Here is a 23,882-nt window from a genome sequence, read left to right as displayed (position 1 = left end):
TGAGTATTGATGCTGACCGTGTCCATCCCTTTATGACCACATGATACCATCTTCTGATGCTACTTCCAGCAGGATTAGGCTCCATGTCATGAAGCTGGAATTCCCTCCGACTCTTAAACCTGATAATGAGTTCACTGGACTCTAATGTTCTCCACACCTTTGGGATGTGGTGGAACAAGAGATTGCCATTATGTATGTTTGATGCTATCATGTCAACATGGACCTAACTCTCTGAGGAATGATTCCAGTACCTTGATGAATCTATGCCACCAAAGATTAAGGCAGTTCTGAAGGCAAACGGGGTCCAACCCGGTACTAGCAAGGTGTTCCAAATAAAGTGGCCAGTGTAGATCTTGTTTTGCTGTCATAATCCTGGCTGTGAGTCGCCTCAAAATAACACAGATTCTCTTTTTTCACCTTCAGAAAATCCATAAATTTGTGGACTGATCATCTCTGGTGGATTCTGCTTGGAAAAAACTAAAATATGTTCCAAAAACAGGCACTTGGGAAGGATGTAAAAAGAAAATGCAGAAATCTTGAGCTCAAATCAAAGAAACATCTCATTTGAAAAAAAGAAATATTTTCTAGAATAAAAGACAAATCAATAAACATCAAAAGAGGATTGTATAACCAACCAGGCTGTAATTACATTTATTACTAGAATCAGACAATTTTTTTGCACCACAAAATCTTAACCTTAAAGTAAAAGGACCCTCGTTTCAAGAAAATTTGACTTATATTTTGTCTTTTTAGGAACATTTTTCAAAGGCAAAATATATCTTAGTCGGTAGAATTCCGTCCTTAAAATGATAAATCTTGATAATACCAGTCTTCTTAACCCATTGGCCGATTTTTTTTACTTATTTAAAGGATTTTTGTCCTGTTTTTGCAGTGTGATCAATTGCTCCCTCCTGAAACCAACCCCCAGTGGACATTTGAGGAACTGCAATGCACTTCAAATTGGGTGGCTTGGTAAAATTGCATTATTAAGACACAAAATCAGATAAATGTGTCTGCAGGACGCTTAAAGATCATAGCGTGATGTGGCAGCAGACCGGCGGAGGCTATAAAACAAAATGTCACCATAAATGCCTCCCTATAGGATGTGGACCGCGAACGCTATTCACCACAGATTTGGTCGAGAAGTGCTTGCAGCTCAGGAGCTTCACTCGTGGTCTTAAATAAGCAAGTAAGAATCAATAAAGTGAAGAATGATGTGCTGGCAGTGAAACTGTAGCCAGAATGCTTATCTCCAGCTCCATCTGGAAGGGCAAAAAGACCAGCAACGTCCCAGAACGATGAGTGCATTTTATTTTTCCATCACAGTACAAAAATAAATTAAAATAAGCAGAAATAAACTCAAAAAGAAAACGTTTCCATCACAGCATGGGGCTTTTTTTCATCAAAAAGAGAAGTTAATCCAGCGCCCCCCTCCTCACCTCCAGAACCAGAGCTGTGGCTGACCCTAAAGAAAACGACACGTTTGTACGTCTGTACAGATACAACACGGCTGTCCATTCACACGCTTTCACCCAGTCATCTGCACACACATGCAGCCCACCGATGCGCCCTCTTTTTTTAATCACTTTTATGTCTTTTTTTTAATTATCTACAACAAGATACAGAAAAGAGTTTGACAGAAATCTTTAACTATCACTGGAGACATTTCTGTAATTATTTTATAAGCTTATAAACAACTAGTCAGTGAAGCAAGTGAAGAAAAATGGCACCTCGGAAATGATGTAGGATGAAGGGAAAAAAATGATTTTTCTGTCACATTAGCAGTTCTGTCTGTGTATATTTGTCCCCTAGCAACCAACAAGGGAACGCCATGTTTTCTGGTAGATATCAAAATACGGAGATAGTAAGATCTGCAGTGGAGATAGAAATGTGCATTTTTGCACGCCTTCTCTGTGGTCGTCGGGGTGTTCCCTCAACACTCCGGCGTTTGTCATTTTCAGCCCAGCGGTGAATCTGATTGAAAACAAGATTTGTCCAAGTGGAGGACCTCCCGTGCCTGAAAGTGTACACAGATTTGATGCTCACTGTGCTTTTCACTGCAGGTTTAGGAATTACAAACAGAACTGCAATTCTAAACTAAAACTGTTTTGAAAGCTATTTTTTTATATATCTCCGTCTAGCAGAGTGTGGACAAGAATTTCCCATTGGTGATGGTCAGATCCATCGGTGGTTTTCATTCACAGGCTTTCCAAAAACCCTGCAACATTCATTTGCACAAACCAGATCAATCTTCATTCCCACCATAGATATGCACACCTGCTATCTTTCTTCTCTTATAGTCTCCCAGGATGATCTTCAGTTACACTGGTGAGCTTAAAAAAACACAAATTAGGAGTATATAAGTGCTGGAAATCCACCTGTTAGAGAGATTTCCATTGCGGATATGGCACTATGATGACATTTTCACTGCTGAATAATGAGCACAAAATCCAACATTGTTTTAAAAGTGTTTGCAACACAACGCATCGACAAAAAATACAAAAAGAAAAGAAAAAGAAAAAAAGAACTTCCCTGGTAAACTATTTTTTGGCAAGCAGAGCTAAATAAACTAATGTGACTTTGTTTACAGCATTCTCTAATGCAGATGCGTTTCCATTACAAATCAAGTAGAAACCTAATAGAAGCTCCTTCCCTCCAGGAGGCTGTAAAGTTGCATGGCACACGTGCAAAACGTTACATTTCTAAGTTAAAAAAACAGAAACTTGTTCCAAAAAAAGCAATAAATAAGCCTCAAGTTGTGTAAGGAGTAAAACATCCACTTTTTTCCCTCTCCTAGATGGAAATAATGTAGTCCTGTCTGAAGAAACACACTGTATGTCTGCTGTGTTTGAGTCCCACAAAGCGGTTCTCACAGTCCGTCGTGGTCCGAAGTTTTGATCCAGCGCTGATGCTGTGAAGTCCTGCAGGTGGTCAGTCAGATATCGCTGCAAAACTGAACGAAGCCAGTCGGGACATGAGAACGTCCCCTTCCTGCAGCAGGCAGTGCACATCCCATAGTCGGACAGTCGTTCGGTCTCTGGTGGGGCTCAGAAATGTCCACATTCGCTCCAATTTTGAAATTAAAAAAATCCTCCTCATCACTTTGTCTTGGAGTGACATTTCTCAATTTTTGCAAAAGATTGACTCTTTTTTTTCCCTTTTTCCCCCTTACAGATATGTGATCCTGACAATCACAGGAGTAAAACCACCTCATTCTACCTCACAAGCTTCTCGCCGTTTATCGGAAAGCTGCAGATTTTTCCTGTTTGATACAAAGTAGCTACAAATGTTAAACACTTTTTTTCTATAAGTGGATTTACCTCTACGCAATTTGGTCATAAATAAATAAATAAATAATAAATAATGTCATAAATAATCCTCCGAAGGGGTCAAAAATGCCAGACTGGAGAGAATGACCCCCTCACCCCCCACCCCTCCCCTCCCCCAGCACCCCCTCACCGGTCCAGGCCGATGAGGAGGCGGCTCCTCTCCTCCTCCTTCTGGCTCTCGTTCTTCAGGTCGGCAAACACCTGAGTGAAGTAGTGAGGGTCTGAGTTGATCTGGAGCATCTTGGCGCTCATCAGGTTGATGATGGACAGGCAGCGGTCCCAGAAGGTCTCCTTGGAGCTCTCCACCAGGAAGGGCTTGAGCGGGTAGGAGATCTCGTTGCCCATGTAGGAGTAGGACAGGTAAAGGCAGGTGAGCAGCACGGCCTGCAGCTCGTGCTCCGTGGCCACCTCGGAGGAGACCACGTCGCGGCAGAGCATGTAGACGAAGACCACGTTGGCGGGGGTGATGAAGCCCTGGTCCTGCCAGCCCTGCAGCAGCAGGGAGCGGTCCACGCTGCGCAGCCACAGCACCGGGTCGGTGGGGGACAGGTGTTTCAACCTGTAGCAGCGTCGGCACAGAAACTCCCCGAGGCAGCGGAGCAGCTCGCTGGTGGAGGCCTGGACGATCACTCTCTTTGGGGTCCCGGGGGCGGCGTTGGAGTTGGTCAGAGGGGCCTTCTTGACTGAAGATGTTGTGTTGTTGGAGCTCTTGGTGAGAGCTGGGGTGCTCTGATCCTGGGTGAAGGTGGACAGGTTGGCACAAGACTGCGACTTCTTCAGGTTTTCATTGTTCAAGTGGGTGACGTTGTTCTGGTAGGTGCCATTGGGCTGCACTTTCTTGGAGCTTTTCTTCTTGGCCGACACAGCTACAATCCGCTTCCAGGGGAGGACGTTGATGAGCGAGTGGCGCTTCAGGTTCTTGTCTTTGGCGTTCTTGCTGTTCTGGACGGCCGTGTAGTGGCCCACGGTGGCGGGTCCATCTTCAAACAGGGCCGCCTTCCGGTAACTGGGGGACAAAGACAGGACGGTTCCCATGGTGACTGCAGGGGGGAGGCGGCCGGGAGCTTCAGCAGCACCAGGTCACAACGGTTTCTGTCGAGGAGGAGATCCTGAGGGTCTCAGAGTCTCAGAATCCCGGGCTGACGGGTGTGGGTGGACATAGAACGGACTGTTGAGAGTTCTCAGGGGGAATGAATCGATGCTGTTGCTGCTGTTTGGCCTCCACTCCAAGGATGCTGCTGAAAAAGGAGAAGATCAATAATCACATTGGAGCTGAAAATCTAAATCAAGCAAGTTTTAAATATTGATTCAGGTTTCCCTGAATTTTCCCCAGAAACTGCTGGAATGCACAAAAAAATCAACAATGATATGCAAATAGCTCCTTCCGCCCCACAGATTAAAGACCAGCCAGGAATTAAAAGGAGGGGATTTGAGCCGCACATGTGATTGAAATAGACAGAACATCCATAATCGTTTTACAGTGCGAGATTTCGCCGCAATGGCCGACGGAGCATGGCTGTGCGACGCGCCTCTGCTGTGCTGCTAAAATGGAAGGCAGGGATGTAAACACCACATTAACAGGTGAAGGTCGCGTTTCACGAGCCTCCAGACACGCGCAAAAGCACCCACGTGAATTCAAATGGTATTTATTTGCAAGAAAATGCACCAGAAATTAAGATAAATTTGGGGGTTTTGCGCAAACCGTCGAGGGGTCGGTTTGCGCATGATCCAGGGAGCCTTCATTCCATCGTCAGCTCGATTCATTAGTTGCATTAAATTACAAATATATAACTAGGTTTACGATTTAAATCAAAGCTATGATTGGATCGGGATCTCTCCATGGTGCTGAAATTATGTCACGAGGACAGCTGCTCTGATTCAACCATGGCGCAAAAAAACAACAGGCTGTTTGCTTTAGATCTAACAGCTACCTTTTGTTGCATATGCAGTTTAATGGTAACTCAAAGCATTAAATAGCATTTGAATCTGAAATAGTTGTTCACAACATCAAAACACTCACCAGATCTCCAGCTCAGAGAGGAAATGGAAAGGTGACTCCCCTCGTCTCGAGATTTTTCTTCCTCAAAACGCGCGATCAAAACCGCAAACCATCTCGAGCAAAACGCAGATAAGCCAAAAAATATTTACAATCCACCTCGCGACGATAATAAAAATAGATTTTGAAGAGGGGGAGGATGAAGACGCGCCTGCCAGGCGTCGGCCGTGCGCAGACGACGGTGTGCAGTTGTGGAATGGATGCTCGGATGAAGATGTGCTCCTGCTCCTGTTGGCTGTGAGATGCGGATGCTGCGAGGGCTGATGTTGTGTTGTGCTGCTGACGGTGTGAGCGCGCCTGACGCAAAGGCGGTGGTGGGGCGCCGCTGTGCGCTCCGTGCGCGGAGCTGCCGCTGCTGACAAACAGCCCCGCCTGCAGACAGGAGCCTGGACGAGGAAGAGCAGCTTTAGCACGCAATAAAAAAATAATGTTTTCTCTATATAGTCTACAGAAGGTATGCAATAGAACATTAAATACTGGGACAAAATTATTTGCAGTGGGATATTGATATAATTTATAATAGCTTTTTTCTGCTTTTATTGTTTTGTTTTGCCTTTTTCATGAATTACAGTAAATTTAAGCAAACCGACTACAAAATTCTAAAGAAAATTGTGCTTTTGTGTATTTTTATCATGTCATTCTCATGATGGAGGACATATATAATAAAATTAAGGTTGAAATTGCATTTGTGTGTATTTATATTGATCTGTCTTCTATTTGTATGGTTTTGGGTTTGAAAATAAAATTGGGTTTGAGTGGCAATCTCTTCTTACAATGATATTTTTCCTCCTTGTGGCGTCATTAGGAAAGATTTCATTCCATTGATAGTATAATCACTGGACAGCTCAACCCCTCCGCTTTCGTGTTCCAAACTGGAAGTACCTGCTGGCTCCAAGAAGGTCAAGATTCCACTGAGAAATAGACGATCATTTTGTTTTTCAGAATAACCATTCTTGCTTTGATACATTTTTGTTTCAGTGAAATTAAAACATAATAGTTCCCCTGTGTAGCGTGCCTCGACAGGGGATACAAGTTTAGGCAGGGGATACTTATCTTGGCACAACACCTGTGAGATCACAGGTGGGCGTGTTTATGGATAGAACATGAGTCCATGTATGAGTGCAAAGCTGATCCACAAGCTGTTGTATCCATTTAAGAGCACACAGGTTTTGGGTGTCAGAGCAGCTGAAATTTATGAAGTTAGAAGTTCAGTTTTTTCAATAATAACCAAGCAAGGTCAGATTTTACCCAGACTTTATTTCTGTTCTGGAAAAATGTCAATTTGAGATGTGAACAAGTTTTAATATTAAAACTAGAGCTGATCCCCACTCCATTTACTGGGGATGAAAAAGAAGACGAATAATGGTGCAGTCCGATTGCAGACATTTATATAACTATAATTAGCCACTTAACAAAAAGTAAAATTATTTAATTTTACATGTAATAAAAGCACCATGATGAATAAGCCAAAAGCATACTCTTTTTTTTCATTCATGGTTGTGAAATTCTTAGAAATATTGATGGTATTTCATTTTTAAGTATCCAATCCTACTGCAATAGGTATGGCCCATGAAAACATGCTATCCATCCCATGACAAATGTGGATGAAGGTGGACAGTATTTTATGTCTGTGGAAATCAAAAATAGATTAAAGTCAGAATTCTGACTTTTTCTCAGAATTCTGAGATTAAAGTCAGAATTCTGAGAAAAAACTCAGAATTCTGAGATTAAAGTCAGAATTTTTCATGGGCTTTTTTTTTTCAGTGGCCCTAATCCTCTTCCGTAATACTACACCTGTCGCTTCAGTGGTGCTAAATATCCAGATCATCTTTTACTTTTAAATTAACTACATTTCCCAGACTGCCTTTGGTTGGTCTCGAGCCCTTACGTAACCGACATGAACCATTGAACCACTGACGTCGCTTCCTCTCGTCGTCCCGGCACGTATTTTTCATTCAAGCAATATTTGAAAAAGGAAGATGGCGGCCGCAGCGGTGGTTGAGTTCCAGAGAGCTCAGTCTCTCATCAGCACGGATCGCGACGCGTCTATTGACATTCTTCATTCAATAGGTGAGCATTTTTTTGACGTTTTAACCGTGTTATTTCCCCCCGGTTTTTTGCTAGTCATTATCGGGCGACGGGGTTAGCATGCTAGCTATGTGGTGTTCCTTGCTGACTCACTGCAGAGCTGCGGCTAACGGCGTCTCATAGCTAGTAAGCTCTAGCCACTTTTACTGAAGGCCTACTTTTAGCGTTTATCATCTATAAGTGTCAGAAATGTATTTTAGTTATTGAGAGAGTCGCCGGTTCTTGCGGTGTTCCGTTTTTCAACTTATATTTAGTGTTTACTTAGCACGTTAGCCTAATTGTCACTGCGCTAATGCTACTAGCTTGTTGTCATCTGAACGAAAGGTAACCTGACAGTTTTTTTAGACGTCGTTTATTACTTTTGTTAATAATGTGAAAATCAAAAATAATTTTTTTGTATCTATAAATTGATAATTTTGTAGAAAAAATAATTGTCGAATACATATAATAGCTAAGAATACCATTGACCCTGAAATATTGATATTTTTGACGACTTTAGTTCCTTTATCCATTAATTTAACATTTAAAGGCGTTTTATAAAAAATAGAAAAATGTCTTAAGTTGACTGTCCAGGTGATTTGTTACCTGATTTTAGGTAATTGGGTGCTTGTTGTAAACAGTCAAACGTGTATAGATCGGATATTGGAAGATTTTCTGTTTAATGTGTGATTATTATCAATATTGGGTTTTTTATCTGAAAAAAATATTTTTCCCAACAAACTCAAAGTAGTTATGTTTGTATATGTTTTTATGTGTTTTTTGAAACTGCATTGGCACAAATCCAAGCTGGTGTATTGCCACCCTCAGAAATGATTTCAAAATAAAGGTCTTGAATCAATTATTTTTCTTAAAACGATGCGTACCTCATTGATGCCCTCTATTGATTTGTTTCCTTTAACAGTGAGAAGAGATGTTCAAGAGAATGATGAAGAAGCTGTTAGAGTTAAAGAACAGAGCATCTTGGAGCTGGGGACCCTCCTGGCAAAGACAGGACAAGCAGCAGGTAATATTTTATCTCAAGTTGTCACTAATGTCTCTTAATTGAATTTACATGTTTGTATTCTATACTGGTAACTAAAATAAAATCTGTCATTTCACTTTCAAGTGTGTTTTCATTCATGTTGGATGTTTGTCTTTCAGAGTTGGGGGGTCTGCTGAAGTTCGTCAGGCCTTTTCTGATCTCCATCAGCAAGGCTAAGGCGGCCCGTCTGGTCCGCTCTCTGCTTGACCTTTTCCTGGACATGGAGGCTGCGACGGGCCAGGAGGTGGAGCTGTGTCTGGAGTGCATTGAGTGGGCTAAAGCGGAGAAGAGGACTTTCCTTCGACAAGCTCTGGAGGTGAGAAGATCTCCATAATCTTCTGTAACTGGGAGACACACCTTCAAGATAAAAGAGCGAACTCACAACTTAAAATGAACCAGTTGTGATATTTGAGATGATCATTCCCATCTTAAACATTTTAAGCCATGACTTCCATAAAAGAATTTAGTTTTAGATTTAAAAAAAACTTACATTTTGAACTATTTCTTTTATTTAAAACAACAGCGTCACAGAAGGTCACAGAAATGAAAGTGAAACCGTAGTTCAGAATATACTGCAGTAATGACTGCTGAATGCTCTGTTTAATGAAACCTGTTAAACGTTTATGTTTAAACTGGAAACAAAGCTTGTACTTAATATTTGATAAACTCTGCTGTGAATTTTTGTTTCGCCTCATTTGTCCACAGAAAAGGTTTTCTTGTAATTGAAAGCGTTTTCTCTTCGGTGAGAACGTAAAGCCTTCGTTGTAGCGTCAGCTTGATGGAATATTAAAGCGGCGAGATTCATGAATGAGTGACTCATGGAAGATGGTTGGATCTGCTGATGCTCCCACGAAGCGGCTGGTGTGGAAGACGTCATTCTGCCGAGTCGCGGCCAAATGAGCGGCAGCTGTCTCCTTATTGCAGCCAAGAAAAACTGGGCTGCTGGGATACAAATAATGCAAAATCCAGGATGTGGATGACAAGTGTTTTACTGCTGTAACGTAGAAAAAAAGACAAAGTATGAAGCTGTGACACATGGTTTGATCTAGACAAGACATGATGCATCAAAAACAGTTTTAAAACAGACTTTAAAAGAACAAAAAAGGCCTTTCTCAACTTTGTATGATATTTCTTATTTTCCCAGTAGGAAGTTGTTAGCTGCTTGTCTAACTGGGCTGTTTCTGCTTTAGGCTCGGCTGATCTCCCTCTACTTTGATACCAAAAGATACCAGGAGGCCTTGGCTCTCGGTGAGTGCTTTGGAAATCAGCTGATTACTCTGAAAACATTCAACTTTATTTATATTTAAAGAGGAGAACATTTTTTTTTAGCCGTGGTCATCATCAAACTTTTCTCCTTTTCCAGGCTCCCAGTTGCTTCAGGAGCTTAAAAAGATGGACGACAAAGCTCTCCTGGTGGAGGTTCAGCTTCTTGAAAGCAAGACGTACCACGCTCTCAGTAACCTGCCCAAGGCCCGTGCAGCCCTCACCTCGGCCAGAACCACAGCCAACGCCATTTACTGTCCTCCGAAGCTTCAGGCAGCGCTGGACATGCAGTCAGGTCCGACCTGTTCATATGAGGCAATTCGTTCTTTAGAGATCTAACGTGAAAGTGAGAGGAGCTGTAATGGACATTTTTATGACATAAATTGTGAAAAATGATGATTCTGTTGTAATGTAAGACTGACGTTTCTTTCTTTGAGTTTTGATCCAGTTTTGCTTTCACAAAGCAGCTTCTGTGCGCTTCAACCCAGCGTGCCTTTGTTGACCCTCCACATTTCATGCTAACTTTGCTGTTTGCTCAAACTTGTAATGTTAATTGCAGCGTGTCATTGCTGCAGGGATCATCCATGCTGCCGAGGAGAAGGACTGGAAGACCGCCTACTCCTACTTCTTTGAGGCCTTTGAGGGCTACGACTCTATCGACAGCCCCAGAGCCATCACAGCTCTCAAATACATGCTCCTGTGCAAAATCGTGCTCAACTTGTGAGTATTTTTGTTTTATCTTTTTAAAAACTTTTGTAACTTTGTTGCACATGTTTGGCAAACATGTAATATGGCAATTTCAGGCCAGAGGAAGTTCAAGCGCTGATCAGCGGCAAATTGGCTCTCCGGTATGCAGGGCGACAGGTAAATCTGATTAAATTACCATTAAAATAGATTTAGATTTTATTTATTTTTGCAGAAATGGATGCACATGGAAAAAAGACAGAGTTTGAGTGTTTTTTTTGTCTTCCTGTGTTCAGACAGACGCTCTGAAATGTGTGGCCCAGGCCAGCAAGAACAGATCATTAGCAGACTTTGAAAAGGTGAGAATAATCTTTGTGGCTTTTTTTTTCCTTTTCCCTCTGACTTGTTCAAAGGCTGTTCAGCCTCACTCTTGGTTCACTTGTCACCTAGCACCTCAGTGATGGAGGTTTTCCTGGCAGTGTGACCAGAGTCCACACAGGCTCAAACTCCTGAACATTGAGTGAATTTGAAAGTCCCACTCTGGTGGAAAAAAAATGTTTTTTAACATTTTGTTGTGACATTTTTCTGATGATGAAGGATGAATATCAAGAAAATTTAGCTTCGCGTTTTGAGTGTTTTTGAAAGTGAAAGATGGTAGTTGTCACATATATAAAATATGTTGGACAGGCCACAAGCTTCCTTCTCCGCTCTATTCTGATGCATCCACTTGTGGACGACTAGATCAGTGAACATCCTTATTGTCCTCATCTAAGCTGGAATCTGGATTAACACTACAGCTGGATAGCTCCAATACTGATCCCCATTTTTGTTGCACAGATAATGTTAGGTTGAGGATGTGAGGGGCTGTAAGCTAGCAGGGGAGCATGTAAACAGATGGATGATGGGAAGTGGGTGAAGGCTTACTCCATGCTGAAAATCACACCTACAAGTCAGAGGGGAATTTCTGATTAACTTCTGCCGCTCTGCAGAAACTATGTCCTAGAAAATGACAGGTTTTTTTTGTTTTTTTGGCTAAAAACAGCAGAATTATAGTTAAAAGACCACTCGGAATGCTTACAAAAGATGGTTGGAGTGGGAAAACATTTGCAGATTTTTCTTTTCTTGTTGTTTCGTTATCCCACTGAGATTGAATCTCAGCAACAGAAACCACTGCAATTACACAGCAGTAGGTTCATAACAAACACTAAATATAGCAGACTTTTGAACAAAGAATACAAAGAACGTCGTTCTGCTAACTTGTGCTTCAGTAAAACCCTAAAATAAATCAGGAAGAAAGCCCAGAGAGCTCGTTCTGCATGTGTTTCCAGCGTCACAGCTCTGCTACGTTCTCATGCAGGAACTCTCAACAGCACGACTGCTGTGAGGATCTCTTTAGAGTCATAGAAGGTCAGAAGAAGTCGGTGATAGATTCTGAGCACCAAATTACAATAAATTCAAGGGGGATGCAGTGTTCCCTTGTGTTTTGTAGGGGTTATGTTCTAATAAATAAACTGTGATTGATGAAATCAAGGGCTAGTAGACGTTTTAAGGGTGCAAAGCTCACAAAGAACCTCTCCTTTATGTTCTTTTTATATTTTTTATTTTAGAATAGTTCTCATTTAGCCGTGCTTTAGTAATTTATTTAATCAAGGATTATCTAACATTACATTGTGTATTTCAATATTTGATAGAGCATTAAAAAAGTTTATTTAAATTTAAAATATATATATATAATATGTAATTAACCAAAGTTGTAGTAAAGTAACTGACAGTTTGAATATGGACATTCCAAGTGCTTGAATTTAATTCTTAAAATTCATTCTGAAAACTTCATGGCAGGATTTGTTTTTTGCGTCTCTGTTGTTTTTGTCAGATAAAGACAGGAAAAGGAAGTGGTTCATCTTTTTTTTTCCTTAAAGTGAATTCTCTTTTGTCTTTCAGGTCCTCACAGAGTACAAAGCGGAGCTTCGGGACGACCCCATCATCAACACTCACCTGGCAAAGCTTTACGACAACCTGCTGGAGCAGAACCTCATCCGAGTCATCGAACCTTTTTCCCGAGTTCAGGTGAGAGCCGCCAGGTTTTTGTTCAGTCTCTTCAAGGTTTTATTTGAGTGATACAAAACTGTAACCATTTAAAAATCTGCTGATTTCAGATAGAGCACATTTCAAGTCTTATCAAGCTATCGAAGGTGAGTTACAGTAAATCTATGAAACCATCTGATCAAGTACGAACCAGTTGAAATTATGTTTTTTTTGTGTTTTGTTAAAGGGAGATGTTGAGAGGAAATTGTCCCAAATGATCCTGGACAAAAAGTTTCACGGTAACTGGCTTCAGTCCGCCGTAAACATCAGAAATATCTGTCTTGTCTTTGACTGAAACGCGTCCCCTCTTCTCCAGGAATCCTCGACCAGGGCGAGGGCGTGTTGATCATCTTCGAGGAACCTCCAGTGGACAAAACGTACGAAGCAGCTTTGGAAACGATTCAGAACATGAGCAAAGTTGTGGACTCGCTTTACAACAAAGCAAAGAAGTTGACATAGGTGAGGAAACAGAAGAAGCATAGATCCTCGCTGGCTTTGCCTCCCGTCTCTAAATGTGTTTGTCTCTCATCTTCAGAGCATGTTGCTGTGGAGGTGAGGTGGAGGAACTGTGTGTGTGTTTTTGTTTTTTTTTTCCCTTTGGCCAGCGTGTTAAACGTGTTTTTAAAGAAGGGGACGAAGGACAGCAACACCGAAGCTCACAAACTGCAGAATCCCTCCCCACCAGTCTTCTCCTCTTTTACCACAAGACGGACAATTTCATAACTCCTTCGGTTTGTTTCTGCTCCTCCTTGATTTTGATATCTTCAGGATTCTGTATCACACTCAGCGGCCAAATGAGGCAATCAGGGAATATTGTACCACCACAATAAAAGACGAGAATAAAAGGTTTATGGATGCATATATGTTTATATCTGCTGAAAGGGTGGCTGAACTGAGCTGACTCCAGTGCAGCTTTGACCTCTGACCCTAACCCTCTGTAGATTTGAGGCCTCCATCTCTCTGAAAGCACACAGTTCAGCAATTTCTGTTCAACAGCGCCCTCTAGCTGTGCTTCTCTCTGCTCCAGTACCATTGGTTCAATCCTCTCCATGTTCTTTTTCCATTTTTATTTAAGAAAAAAAAGAAGAAGGAAAATCAGATTGGTGCATCGTCCTATAAGTTTTCTAGAAACAGACCGATGCCCTCTCACTATCAGTGCCACCGTCCCGGCGCTTCTGCGAGTTCTCCTGGCTCATCAACTCCCAGTGTGGTACGCCAGTAACTAATTTGTATGGATTTGGCTTTCCTTTTTTTTTCTTTATTTTATTTTTTTTCTTTTGCTTTCTCTTACAAACACGTTTTCAAAAATAAATATTTTGTATCTTAAGGGTTTTTGTCTGGTCTATCGCAGAACGTTTCTGTTTTCAGTTTGACAAAGATGTTTGATGGGTTGGAAGAACTTTTACCTAAAACAAAATATCAACGGGGAACATTTTAGGACTGTGGATATACCAGAAAATTTTCAGAAAAAAGAATGACTAATAGTTGGACATCAGTGGACCAAATGTGAGCTGGAAGTGAAACAATTTGGTGTATGAAGGCGTTTTTATTGTGCTGGTGTTGGAGGCAGCCTGCAGAAAAAGCCCAAAGCCAAACATTGACAAAAGATATAAATAAATACATCTTAAAGTTTTCAGTGTAACAGTTGGGACTTTTAAAGATTTTGACCCAAAATGTGCCCAAAAAAGGTCATTTTTTTGACTAAAAATGCAGCAATAGCTACAAGAATCAATGGAGACTACAAAGAATCTTTTGGAGCCCTGAGATGATGGAGCTGCTCACAATTCTGATGGTGTTGAATCTATAGGTACAGATGGTACAAATGAGTGTCACCCCAGTGACGTGTTCAAGCATCACTACAAGTATGTAGTCCACACGTACACCTACGAGGTCTCCTTCAAGGTCCATGTGGCATTGAGGACGAGTGTGCCACCAGGTCAGAGGAGCAGGGAGGCATTGTGATGGAGCACGGGATGTCAAATCTCTGATGGAACCTCAGCCTTGAACTATATCTCACTGTCAATGTTGAAAACTCATATCGTGGAAAAATATAGAAGCTTGTGCAATTATGAGATTAAAAGCAAACCCTCCTTTTCACATTTTATCAATTCAAAATGTATTATAGCTCTTAAAAACATGCAAATCTGGAAAACTGTAAAAAAATAATCTACAAATTTCTGCTTGTATCATATTTTGTGGCTCATTTTTTTCTTTGCTTCAAAGTTTTCTGTTTTTGATCATCAATAAAGGCTGTGTAGTATTTCTTGTATACAGCCCCTAAAAGGTTATGCTACATTGTTGTGTTTGTATGTTACATTGGGGTATTTAAAGCAATTATTTATTATTATTATTATTTATATTATTATTTTGTGTTTATTTTGGGGAGAAATACTAAAAGCATCTCTAGTGCTTTCCCCCTCCGGACCAGTAGATGGCGCCCCTGAAATTAAATGACAACATTTAGAAAAGCAAAAACAAAAGAAGGCGTTGACGCTATGCCACGTAAGAGTGGTCCCGCCCCCTGGCACGTCAATCCAGTGTAGTTGTCCAGCCTGCTTCTTTAGAGGCTTCGAGTGAAACATCCCATCAAAGATGGCCTCTCGGGTGAGTCTATTTAAAACGAGTTAATTGAACTGAGCTGAAATTCTTTGCAGACGTGTATCGCCTAATATTACACCAGAAAACCTCGTTTTAAGCTGATAAATCGACCAAGAAGAGCCGCTGTCTGTGTGGACGAGGCACCTGTCAGTCAAAAGTTCGCTAGCAGCCCGGAAGACCAGCAGAGATCCCATGACCACTGTCGGTGTTGGGTCTTTTTGGGGCATTTTATTGGCAAATTTAGAGGCCAAAGTGCTGCTTTGATTACAAAACTAAACTTTTGAAGAACTAATGTCTTCTAGGTATCAATAAACGCAAATACAGACTTGTTTTAATAAACAAAGGCTTTGTTTATGGATGTTTTCCTGTTCATTTAGGTAATATATTAGTATTTTTCGTCTTCCTCAGGTTACCTAAGTTCTTTTAATCAAAAATTATCCTCATTTTTTTTTATCAAACAAACAAAATCAGGTTTGCTGGACCAATAGTGTCTACATTTATTTAAATGATGAGAACACCGCCGTATTTCCATGACATCTATTTACATTTCTGACATTTGGATAGTCTGCAGAACAAACCAGACTTAAGAGGATGTTCTGGAGATGTGAAAGCCTTTCTAGACTGTTTTCTCTGGTCTTATGGAGAATTGTGTGTTGGTGAAATCTGTTGAGCAGGGATGTGTTAGGCTCCCTTTTTAAATCCCACTTGTGAGACTATTTCCTCTGATAAATAATAACGAATCTTCTATGACATTTCCCATGTCTGCCTGATAAATCTTTGAATCTTTTCAACTTAAAGCTTAATACATATAAATGGATTAGCTTGAATCAACTCCACACATTTTAGCTGTTAACAAATGATCAATATTGATGAAGGAAATGATCAAAGCTAAAGTTAAAAGATGTAAAAACACCCTGATATTAAAGTTAGTTTTTCTATTTCAAGGTGGTAAAGTCTAATGAAAAGCTTGAAGTGATTCAAGTTAGTTGAGAGTTTAAATTTACTTTAAAATCCCACTCCATCAAAATTGTTTTCTATCATTAAATCCACCCCAGGGTCTTTTAATTATGATTACAGTTTTTTTGGAAAATCAATTTGTGTTAAGACGTATTTTCTGCAGAGCAGCAGGAACTCGTCAGAAATTTACTTCTGAGCTGTCAGCGGGAGTGTTAGCACAGAAGTTAGCCTCAGCTAATTTCCCATCAACCCTTTGTTTACACTCTCTCCAGCTAGCATAGCAAATGGTGATGTCATACTTGACCTTTAAAAAAAAAGTACTGACCACGGTTTCCAAATTACATTAAAATCCAGAGAATTATGTGGTTTGTAGTCTTTTAGGGGTTAGGGAGTAGTGAGGAAATTCAGACATATAACCCATAAATCCTCCTTGATCTGGTTTGGATGAACTGGACCAAAGAATGAACCCACAAAACTGAACATTAATGTGAACTTCTGCTTCTTCTTTTTGGAAAGAGCTTTCTGACAAACTCCTCATTTCTGTTGTAGAAAAGAATACAGTGGCTGTGTTTAGCTGTTATGTCTGTAAACGGAAAATATTACAGTTTGTAAACTGATTTCTGGATTTCCTTTTTCTTTCAGACTAAAACAAGCTGAATCTTTTTCATTAGAAAACAGCAAAAATTGAAGAGTTTAAAAATGTTTGGCTATGTAATTATTATGATCTGTTCTGGAAATGATCTTTTCTATCAGGATGGTGGAGTTGAATGTCATATGTTAAGATAATGACACGTCCTTCTTCCTGGTGACTAAATGACATGTAGCCGAATTTACCAAAATATGATTAAAGTCAGTTTGTAGAGAAAACCGTAATTAATCAGGTTTTATAAAGTAAGACTAACTGTAGAAATCCATGGGATTGGTAAAATTGATTACCTGATTAATGTTGTTTTTACACAACTAGGTTTGATCTGGTAATTCTGTGTGCTTTGGGTTTAAACTCAGCGTTGTTGGTCTGAACTGAGAAGAAGTCTGAACTTCTTTACACAATCAAGCACAAATAGTTGCAATAAAAACTGTAGATTGCCGTAACAGCAATCCTCACCTCTTCACATCAGTATCACAATGTAGCTGTAAAAACACAACAGTGAATTCCAATGTCATATGACTTCATAAAATCTGATAAAGAAAGTTTAGTAAGATGAATCTTTTTGGTAGAATTCTCTTTTTCTAAAGTTTGTTGGAAAACTAAATCTTTCTGGAGACTTTCTTAGACTTTTATAACTCTCAGGATCAACCTTATTGACTTTTACATTTCCACAGTAAGAGGAATCAGTTTAACAGATTGTATCTCATTTATTTGGCCAGTATTTAACAAAGTAATCAAATAAATAGTTACTTCTTTTATATGTTTTTTAAACATGAAACCAACATTTAAAAAAAACTGTCAACTTAAAGTGAATGAAAAGCAAATTTTAAAGAAAAAACTTGAAAACGGCTTCAAAAAAATATATAAGCAACCTGAAGGAAATATTGAACATTTAATAAATAAAGTTGTAAGTGTGAAACTTAAAACATTACCGAATGGAAAATGCATTTATTCAGAATCAGTTGCTGTTTCGTACGGAGCCCCTAAAGGGACATTAATTCTTGTTTCTTGTTCGCACAACAAACAAACGGGTTTTCATGAGATAGTTTCTCGTGAGCATGAGAAACCAGCACTTTCTTTTCTTTTTTTTTTACTTCCATGTCCCTCTCAGGGTTCCGTAGTTTTGTAATTTCTACTTAAGTTTTTCTGTTACTCACAAAACATTAAGTTAATTTCTTTTTTTGCTTAAATTAGACATTTCTTACATTTTTTTTAAGCACAGAAAAGTTAGGATTTTTAATTTCTAATGTGGGAGTAAATTTGGTGTTCAGTGATGAGATTTTATTTATGAAAATCCAATATTCTCTTGCGCCATTAATAAATGATGTTGGTATCCATGTTGGTGTGATGCTGCAGGACTCACCTGAGGATCTGAGATGTGGAAATTTTTAATTCTTTTTTTTTTTATTTTAATCTTTATATCAGGTAATTCATCTTTGCAGAGGTCACACCAAGCGAGACTGCTCTACTTTGAGTTTTTGTTATTGCTGACCTTATGTTTGTTTATTATTTTTTGTGGAAAAACAGGAAAATGTGCGTTAAGGTCGAATGTAACTTATTTTTTCTAAAATGTGCCTCCGTCTGAATATTTGTTTCTCTTTTCAGACTCTAAAAGCGGTTAAATGCCCCACAGATGAACTGTCGTTGACCAACTGTGCAGTCATCAGTGACAAAGAGCAGCACATTGAACCGTGAGTGACGTTTACTCTAAGATGTTTGGATGAAACATTTTTAAAAAAAATCTTTTTCCTCTCGCTTTTTACTGAACAGTATCTATGCAGTTTTATTGTTAAAGTCCCACTTTAATCATCTTTTGATCAAAGTGTTCCCAGTGGTCATTTATTAATGTTTTTAGCCAAAACAGAAAAAAACTGTTGTTTTCTAGAACATAGTTTCTGCAGAGTGACAGGAGTTCATTAAAATTTGTCCCACTCTAGAGCCCTGAACTATGTCCTAGAAAACAACACAGTTTGTTGATTTTGTCGGCATATTCATAATTAAAGACTAATGGGAATATTTTTAGATTTGCTCTAATGTTGTCTTAATCTCATAGTGGAGCAGCTTGTTGAATCCTTTTCAATACTTGATGCTTGTTTTTTCCACTTTTTCAGCATATTTTATTGTTTCTATCACTGCAGACACGTAACCGTTTACAACGGGAAAGGAGAGTTTGTGTTCACCCTGAAGAAGCATCCTGAAGTGAGCAGCGGCTCCATCGCTTTTAGCCTGCCACAGGTACCAGACCCTCCTCTGCAGGCTCTTCTCTGATTCTGATGCTTCGTTTCCTCAGAAATATATGTAAAGGAAAGTCAAAATGATTGATCTGTGTGTTTTTTTTTGTTTTGCTGCTGTCATTTCTCCTTTTTTCTTTTCCTCTTCTGCTTCTCTGCCTGCTCCTCCTCTGTCTGTAAAGCTGGCAGCTACAACTGTATCCAGGTACTAATGTGACCTCCTTAAGACGGTCTGGTTTCAAAACAGGAATCTGGTAACACTGACCACAGTCAGTTAAGGACGTCAAGAATTCTTAGATCCTGTGTTGCTAAGATTCTCTTGCCAAAGACCAACCATTAGCATTTTTCTACCATGTTCTATTAAAAAAACACAATACTTGTTCCTAAAGCCTAATGATCCCTTTGGCGCGGCCACCTGCTGAATTTACTGAAAAACATTGGGAAATGTGACTATAGTCTTAGTTTTATGGAGAGAAATAAGTACCACCTCGATTTATGCATGCACAATTCCTGATTTGTGCATAATTTAGGATTTGTGCATAACTTTAGATTTGTGTGTGCGTACTTCTTGATTTGTAAATCATATATACATTATGTGCACAAGTACAAAAATTATGAAACAAATTAAAGAATTTAAAAATGCACAAATTAAAATTGCAACAACTCAAAACTAATTACACACTAAAATCTTTAGAAATCACACACAAATCACCTCTTACGCACACACAAAATCGCAGTTATGTGCGAACCTTTGGTGAGACTTATTTCACGTGATGCGTTCAAGTGCTAATAGAATGCTGGGTCATCAGAGTTTTCTTATCAGCCGTTTTAAACTTAGATTGTAAATAATATCTGATGAAACTTCACATTTTCTCACTTTCTTAAACAGATATACCCTATAATTAATATAAAAAAGTCTAAATAAGTGTTTTTAAAACACTTCTCCCTTTTAAAACTAAAAGGGATCGCACTGCTATCCCCGCGTTCCGCCGCCGTTCTCCCCGCGAAGCTCAAGTTTCACAAGATAAAATTCACAATCTGATAAGAAAACTGATGACACATTATTCTAGCAGTATTTAAACGCATCACTCACAGACAAATCTCTGAGACGTGAAAGAAGTCCCACGACAGAAAGCTGATGTTTTGTGTGTTCATAAGAGGTGATTCGTGTCTAATTTTTAAACATTTGCGTGTGTAATTAGTTTCAAGATGTTGTAATTTTAAGTTGTGCATGAGTAAATTGTATTTTTGTATTTTTCTAAATTTTGTATTTTTTAAATTATGCACAAAATGTATTATATAAGTTAAAAATCAAGAAAACACATGCACAAATCAAGAATTGCGCACCCACAAATCGGAGTCTATTTTCTCTCCATATAGTTTTCCGTGTTTTTCTGTCTTGTAGCTTTAAATAATTTTAATGCAGATTTAAAGGATTTGTATTGTAACCGAGTGACCTGTTGTTTTGCAGAGAAAGTGGGCGGGGATTGTCCTGGGAGATGACTTCAAAGGTGAGTGGACCACAGATCTAGTCCACCTTTTGGCCTTTATAGTTCTCTGCTCCAGTATATATGATGATCTGCACGTCACTATGAGGCTCAGAAACGCGATGAATGTATGCGCCTTTTAATCAAAGATCTGTTTGCTTTTATTTGTTTCTGTGGAACAAGTCTGCTTAACAATGTCTTCAGTTGAAAGAAGTTGATGTAATTTGGTTTATTTATTTTGACATTTTTCCTACAGGGGCTGGTGCTGCAAACAGCTACTTCCTGTGGCTCACCTGAATTACGTATGTGAGCTGCAAATCAAATTTTGTGGATCACGACTCAAATCTCGTAGGCTTCGACCCACAGCTGTGAGCAGTGGCCTGCGAGCCAGCTAATTGAGGTTTTAATGTCGTTTTATACCATGAATTGAGCGTTGGAGCGCCTTTTGACATGGTGGATTCAGCAGAGATCAGTGCACAGACCCACTCCTGCTGCATATGCGCTCATTTTATCAATAAAACTCACACTAATGAGAGATAGGGGTACATTTTTGGATTAAATGAATCCACCATGTCAAAAGGCGCTCCAATGCTCAATTCATGGTATAAAATGGCATTAAAGCTTTGATGAGTCACAGCTCACGCCTGTGGTTCGAACCCACGGGATTAGAGACGGGACCCACATCGTGACCCACGAAATTAGAGTTGCAACCCACATCGCGACCCACAAGATTAGAGTCGGGATTCACGAGATTTGAGTTACGATTTACGAGATTTGAGACACAACCCACAATATTTGTGTCACAACCCACGAGATTTGAGATGCGACCCATGAGATCTGGCCATAACCCACGATGTTTGGCCACAACCCACGATGTTTGGCCACAACCCACGATGTTTGAATCGTAGCCCACAAGATTCGAGTTGCGACTCATGAGATTTGGTCGGGGCCCACGATAGTTAGGACACAACCCGTGATATTTCAGTCACAACCCACGAGATTTGGTCACAACCCACGATATTTGAGTCATAACCCACAAGATTTGAGTTTCGACTCATGAGATTTGGTCACGATTCACGACAGTTTAGTCACAACCCACAATGTTTGAGACGCAACCCTCGATATTTGAGTTGCGACTCATGAGATTTGGCTGCGACCCACGATAGTTAAGTCACGACCCACGAGATTTGAGTCACGACCCAGAAGATTCGAGTTGCGACTCTTGAGATTTGGTTACGACTCACGAGACATGAGTCAGGTGAGCCCCCGGAGCTGTCTGCAGCGCCTGCTGTCTCTCCATTTTTAGCTGATAAAATAGTTTGAAGGAAAAAAAAACAAGGAAAGGATATTTCACTGTTTTTAATACTTTGTGAAAAAATGCATTTTGCTTTAAAGTCTTTTTTAATCTAAATGTTCTCATTTCCCTCAAAATCAACTCAACAAAATGCATGAACCTCTTTTTTCTGTTATCTCGCCCAAAAGTGACCAACTACAAGTTCGACAAGTCTAAGGACTGCATAAGCGTCATGACCATGGAGATCGACTTCCTGCAGAAGAAGTTTATTGACAGCAGCCCGTTTGACTCGGACAAGATGGCCAGCGAGTTGGTCCAGCACTTTGATAACCAAGCCTTCACTGTTGGCCAGCAGGTTCTCCAGACTTTTACTCATGTTTTTTCAAGGCACCAGGAATTCATCTTCCACTCACAGTTTTCATTTACTGTCTGTTATCTTCACTTTGAAGCTGGTGTTTAGTTTTGCTGACAAGCTGTTTAGCTTGGTGGTCAAAGAGATTGAGGCCATGGATGCCGGCATCTTAAAGGGAGAACGACAGGCGGGGACAGCCAAGAAAAAGGTAACTTCCTGCTTCTCTCATGAGTTCAAACCACAACTTTATTGATAGGAAGTTTCACAACAAACTCACACTTTTATTTGTTTTTTAAAGTACTTTTGGGGGTGTTACCTGGATTATATATCAAACTACTGGTGTTTTTTTTCTTTTTTCTTTTGAAGATTGGTTTGTTGCTGGCGAACAGTCAGGTGATTTTTGAGAAGTCTGAGAATTCAGCTGTGGTCCTCATCGGTGAGTGTTCAGCTACTGTTTTTTACTACATAGAGAATAAACTTAAATCTAATGGAACACTTTTTTTCTCAAAAACATTTTAAAGTCAAACCAAAACTTCTTGAAAGGAAGAGCTCATCAGTTGAGATTAGTTGAAGTAGTAATCTTGAAAACCACAAGGAGGCAGCATATGCTCATTTAACTTAGTTACCTTTTCTGAGTTTACTGTTCAGCATCTTGGCCAATATGGCAAAATATTATTGTCAATATCCTCCTCACTAAATGTGTCCTGCCAATTTTTTTTTTAAATCTTTTCCCAGTTTGATCCAGTTTTAAAATCTCCTCTACAGAGAATAAGAGAATATGCTTCATTTAAAATCATGATCCTAAATGAACACATTGAAGAAAAGAGGAGAAATTCTCTGTGTTTATCGATCTGACGTCTGTTTGTGTTTCACCCTGAAGGGAAATCCAAAACTCGAGAAGCTCGCCAGTCCATCATCAGCCCAGACTGGAACTTCGAGAAGATGGGCATCGGCGGCCTCGACAAGGAGTTCTCTGATATTTTCCGAAGAGCCTTTGCCTCCCGAGTCTTCCCTCCAGACATCATCGAACAGATGGGCGAGTTTCCCCGTTTTCTCTTTTCCACTAATCGTCTTTAGCTCCTCCTCTTTTTCACGACTTTGTGGATGGTCATTAAGCCCGTCATCTTGATAGAGCCTGGTGTGGGTTTGCCAATTAATCTTTGACCATCACGTATGACCTCGACGTTTCACCTCATCCTGCGACTGGAATTTTTACCAACTTTCATTTTTATCTTCTTTTATCGAGTGATTTTTGTGCCACCGTATTGCAAACAAAAGCCACAGTTTTGATGTCAACTTTTCCAAACAAAATGTCAAGTTTAAGCAATCAAACTTCATAATTTGTAAATGAAAAATAAGTATTTACTTTCAAAACCCTTTTTTTCTTTCAAAAATTATTTTTGCGTTTGCGGCTTAAAAGTTTTCAGATTCAGAACTTATGAACAAAAAAAATCAAAGACAGGGAGAAAGCAAGACGAAGTACAACACATCTGAAAACATGAAGGCAAAAAATAAGTTTTTTGAAAGCAAATATTTATTTTTATTTCCAAAATATTAAGTTTTCATTCCAAAAACTTCAAATTTTGGTTGCAATTTATTGAATTTTAGTATCAAAACTGTAACTTTTGCTTGCAATACAGAGACATGTTCCTTACCTTGAAAAATACTTTTTTTTTCATGCATCAGAAACAATAATCCTAAAAAATAAATAAATGGCTACAGACACCTTTCTGCCCTTCAAATACATCTAAAGCAGGGGTCTCAAACTCGCGGCCCGCGGGCCATCTG

At 39.7% G+C, this 23,882-nt stretch overlaps 3 protein-coding genes across 4 annotated transcripts in view; 2 read left to right on the top strand and 1 right to left on the bottom strand.

Moving 5' to 3' along the window:
* Positions 1 to 1,288: 1,288 nt before the first annotated feature.
* On the bottom strand, positions 1,289 to 5,731 carry cdk5r1b (cyclin-dependent kinase 5, regulatory subunit 1b (p35)). Of its 2 annotated transcripts, none has more exons than XM_024285504.2 (2): positions 5,350 to 5,731; positions 1,289 to 4,567 (listed from the first exon to the last, which is right to left on the bottom strand). In XM_024285504.2, the coding sequence occupies exon 2, from the start codon at positions 4,362 to 4,364 to the stop codon at positions 3,456 to 3,458; it is 909 nt and encodes a 302-aa protein (XP_024141272.1). In that variant the 5' UTR covers positions 4,365 to 4,567; positions 5,350 to 5,731; the 3' UTR covers positions 1,289 to 3,455. The 2 variants fall into 2 exon arrangements, with proteins under 2 accessions (XP_024141272.1, XP_024141273.1); XM_024285505.2 differs by having other exon boundaries at positions 1,289 to 4,564.
* A 1,555-nt stretch (positions 5,732 to 7,286) lies between these two features.
* psmd11b (proteasome 26S subunit, non-ATPase 11b) lies at positions 7,287 to 13,853 on the top strand. Its single transcript, XM_024284700.2, has 13 exons — positions 7,287 to 7,455; positions 8,375 to 8,476; positions 8,614 to 8,810; positions 9,685 to 9,742; positions 9,858 to 10,052; positions 10,333 to 10,477; positions 10,561 to 10,621; positions 10,738 to 10,800; positions 12,383 to 12,508; positions 12,598 to 12,633; positions 12,714 to 12,765; positions 12,843 to 12,985; positions 13,062 to 13,853. Exons 1-12 carry the CDS (start codon positions 7,365 to 7,367, stop codon positions 12,983 to 12,985), a joined length of 1,269 nt encoding a protein of 422 aa, XP_024140468.1. The 5' UTR covers positions 7,287 to 7,364; the 3' UTR covers positions 13,062 to 13,853.
* Positions 13,854 to 14,993: 1,140 nt separating this feature from the next.
* The window catches only part of LOC112154076 (vesicle-fusing ATPase), a gene marked incomplete in the record, with an annotated part of 28,802 nt that continues 19,913 nt past the window's right edge, over positions 14,994 to 23,882 (top strand). Inside the window, 8 exon segments of the mRNA XM_024284699.2 lie at positions 14,994 to 15,130; positions 18,336 to 18,421; positions 18,869 to 18,965; positions 20,433 to 20,472; positions 21,931 to 22,097; positions 22,192 to 22,302; positions 22,461 to 22,530; positions 22,975 to 23,130. Of these exon segments, the coding sequence (XP_024140467.1) occupies positions 15,119 to 15,130; positions 18,336 to 18,421; positions 18,869 to 18,965; positions 20,433 to 20,472; positions 21,931 to 22,097; positions 22,192 to 22,302; positions 22,461 to 22,530; positions 22,975 to 23,130 (739 nt within the window).

The sequence above is a fragment of the Oryzias melastigma genome, linkage group LG19, assembly GCF_002922805.2.
Source record: "Oryzias melastigma strain HK-1 linkage group LG19, ASM292280v2, whole genome shotgun sequence".
In the NCBI taxonomy this organism is placed as follows: domain Eukaryota; kingdom Metazoa; phylum Chordata; class Actinopteri; order Beloniformes; family Adrianichthyidae; genus Oryzias; species Oryzias melastigma.
Note: the sequence above shows the minus strand (reverse complement) of the source record. Positions and strands in the feature narration are given on the sequence as shown.

What these genes read in the sequence shown, in the direction of transcription:
- psmd11b (XM_024284700.2), top strand. Translation starts at nt 7,365, where the DNA reads ATGGCGGCCGCAGCGGTGGTTGAGTTCCAGAGAGCTCAGTCTCTCATC. An exon ending in CCAGGAGGCCTTGGCTCTCG is followed by an intron (nt 9,743 to 9,857) that starts GTGAGTGCTTTG and finishes CTCCTTTTCCAG; the next exon opens with GCTCCCAGTTGCTTCAGGAG. An exon ending in TCCGGTATGCAGGGCGACAG is followed by an intron (nt 10,622 to 10,737) that starts GTAAATCTGATT and finishes TCCTGTGTTCAG; the next exon opens with ACAGACGCTCTGAAATGTGT.
- cdk5r1b (XM_024285504.2), bottom strand. Translation starts at nt 4,364, where the DNA reads ATGGGAACCGTCCTGTCTTTGTCCCCCAGTTACCGGAAGGCGGCCCTG.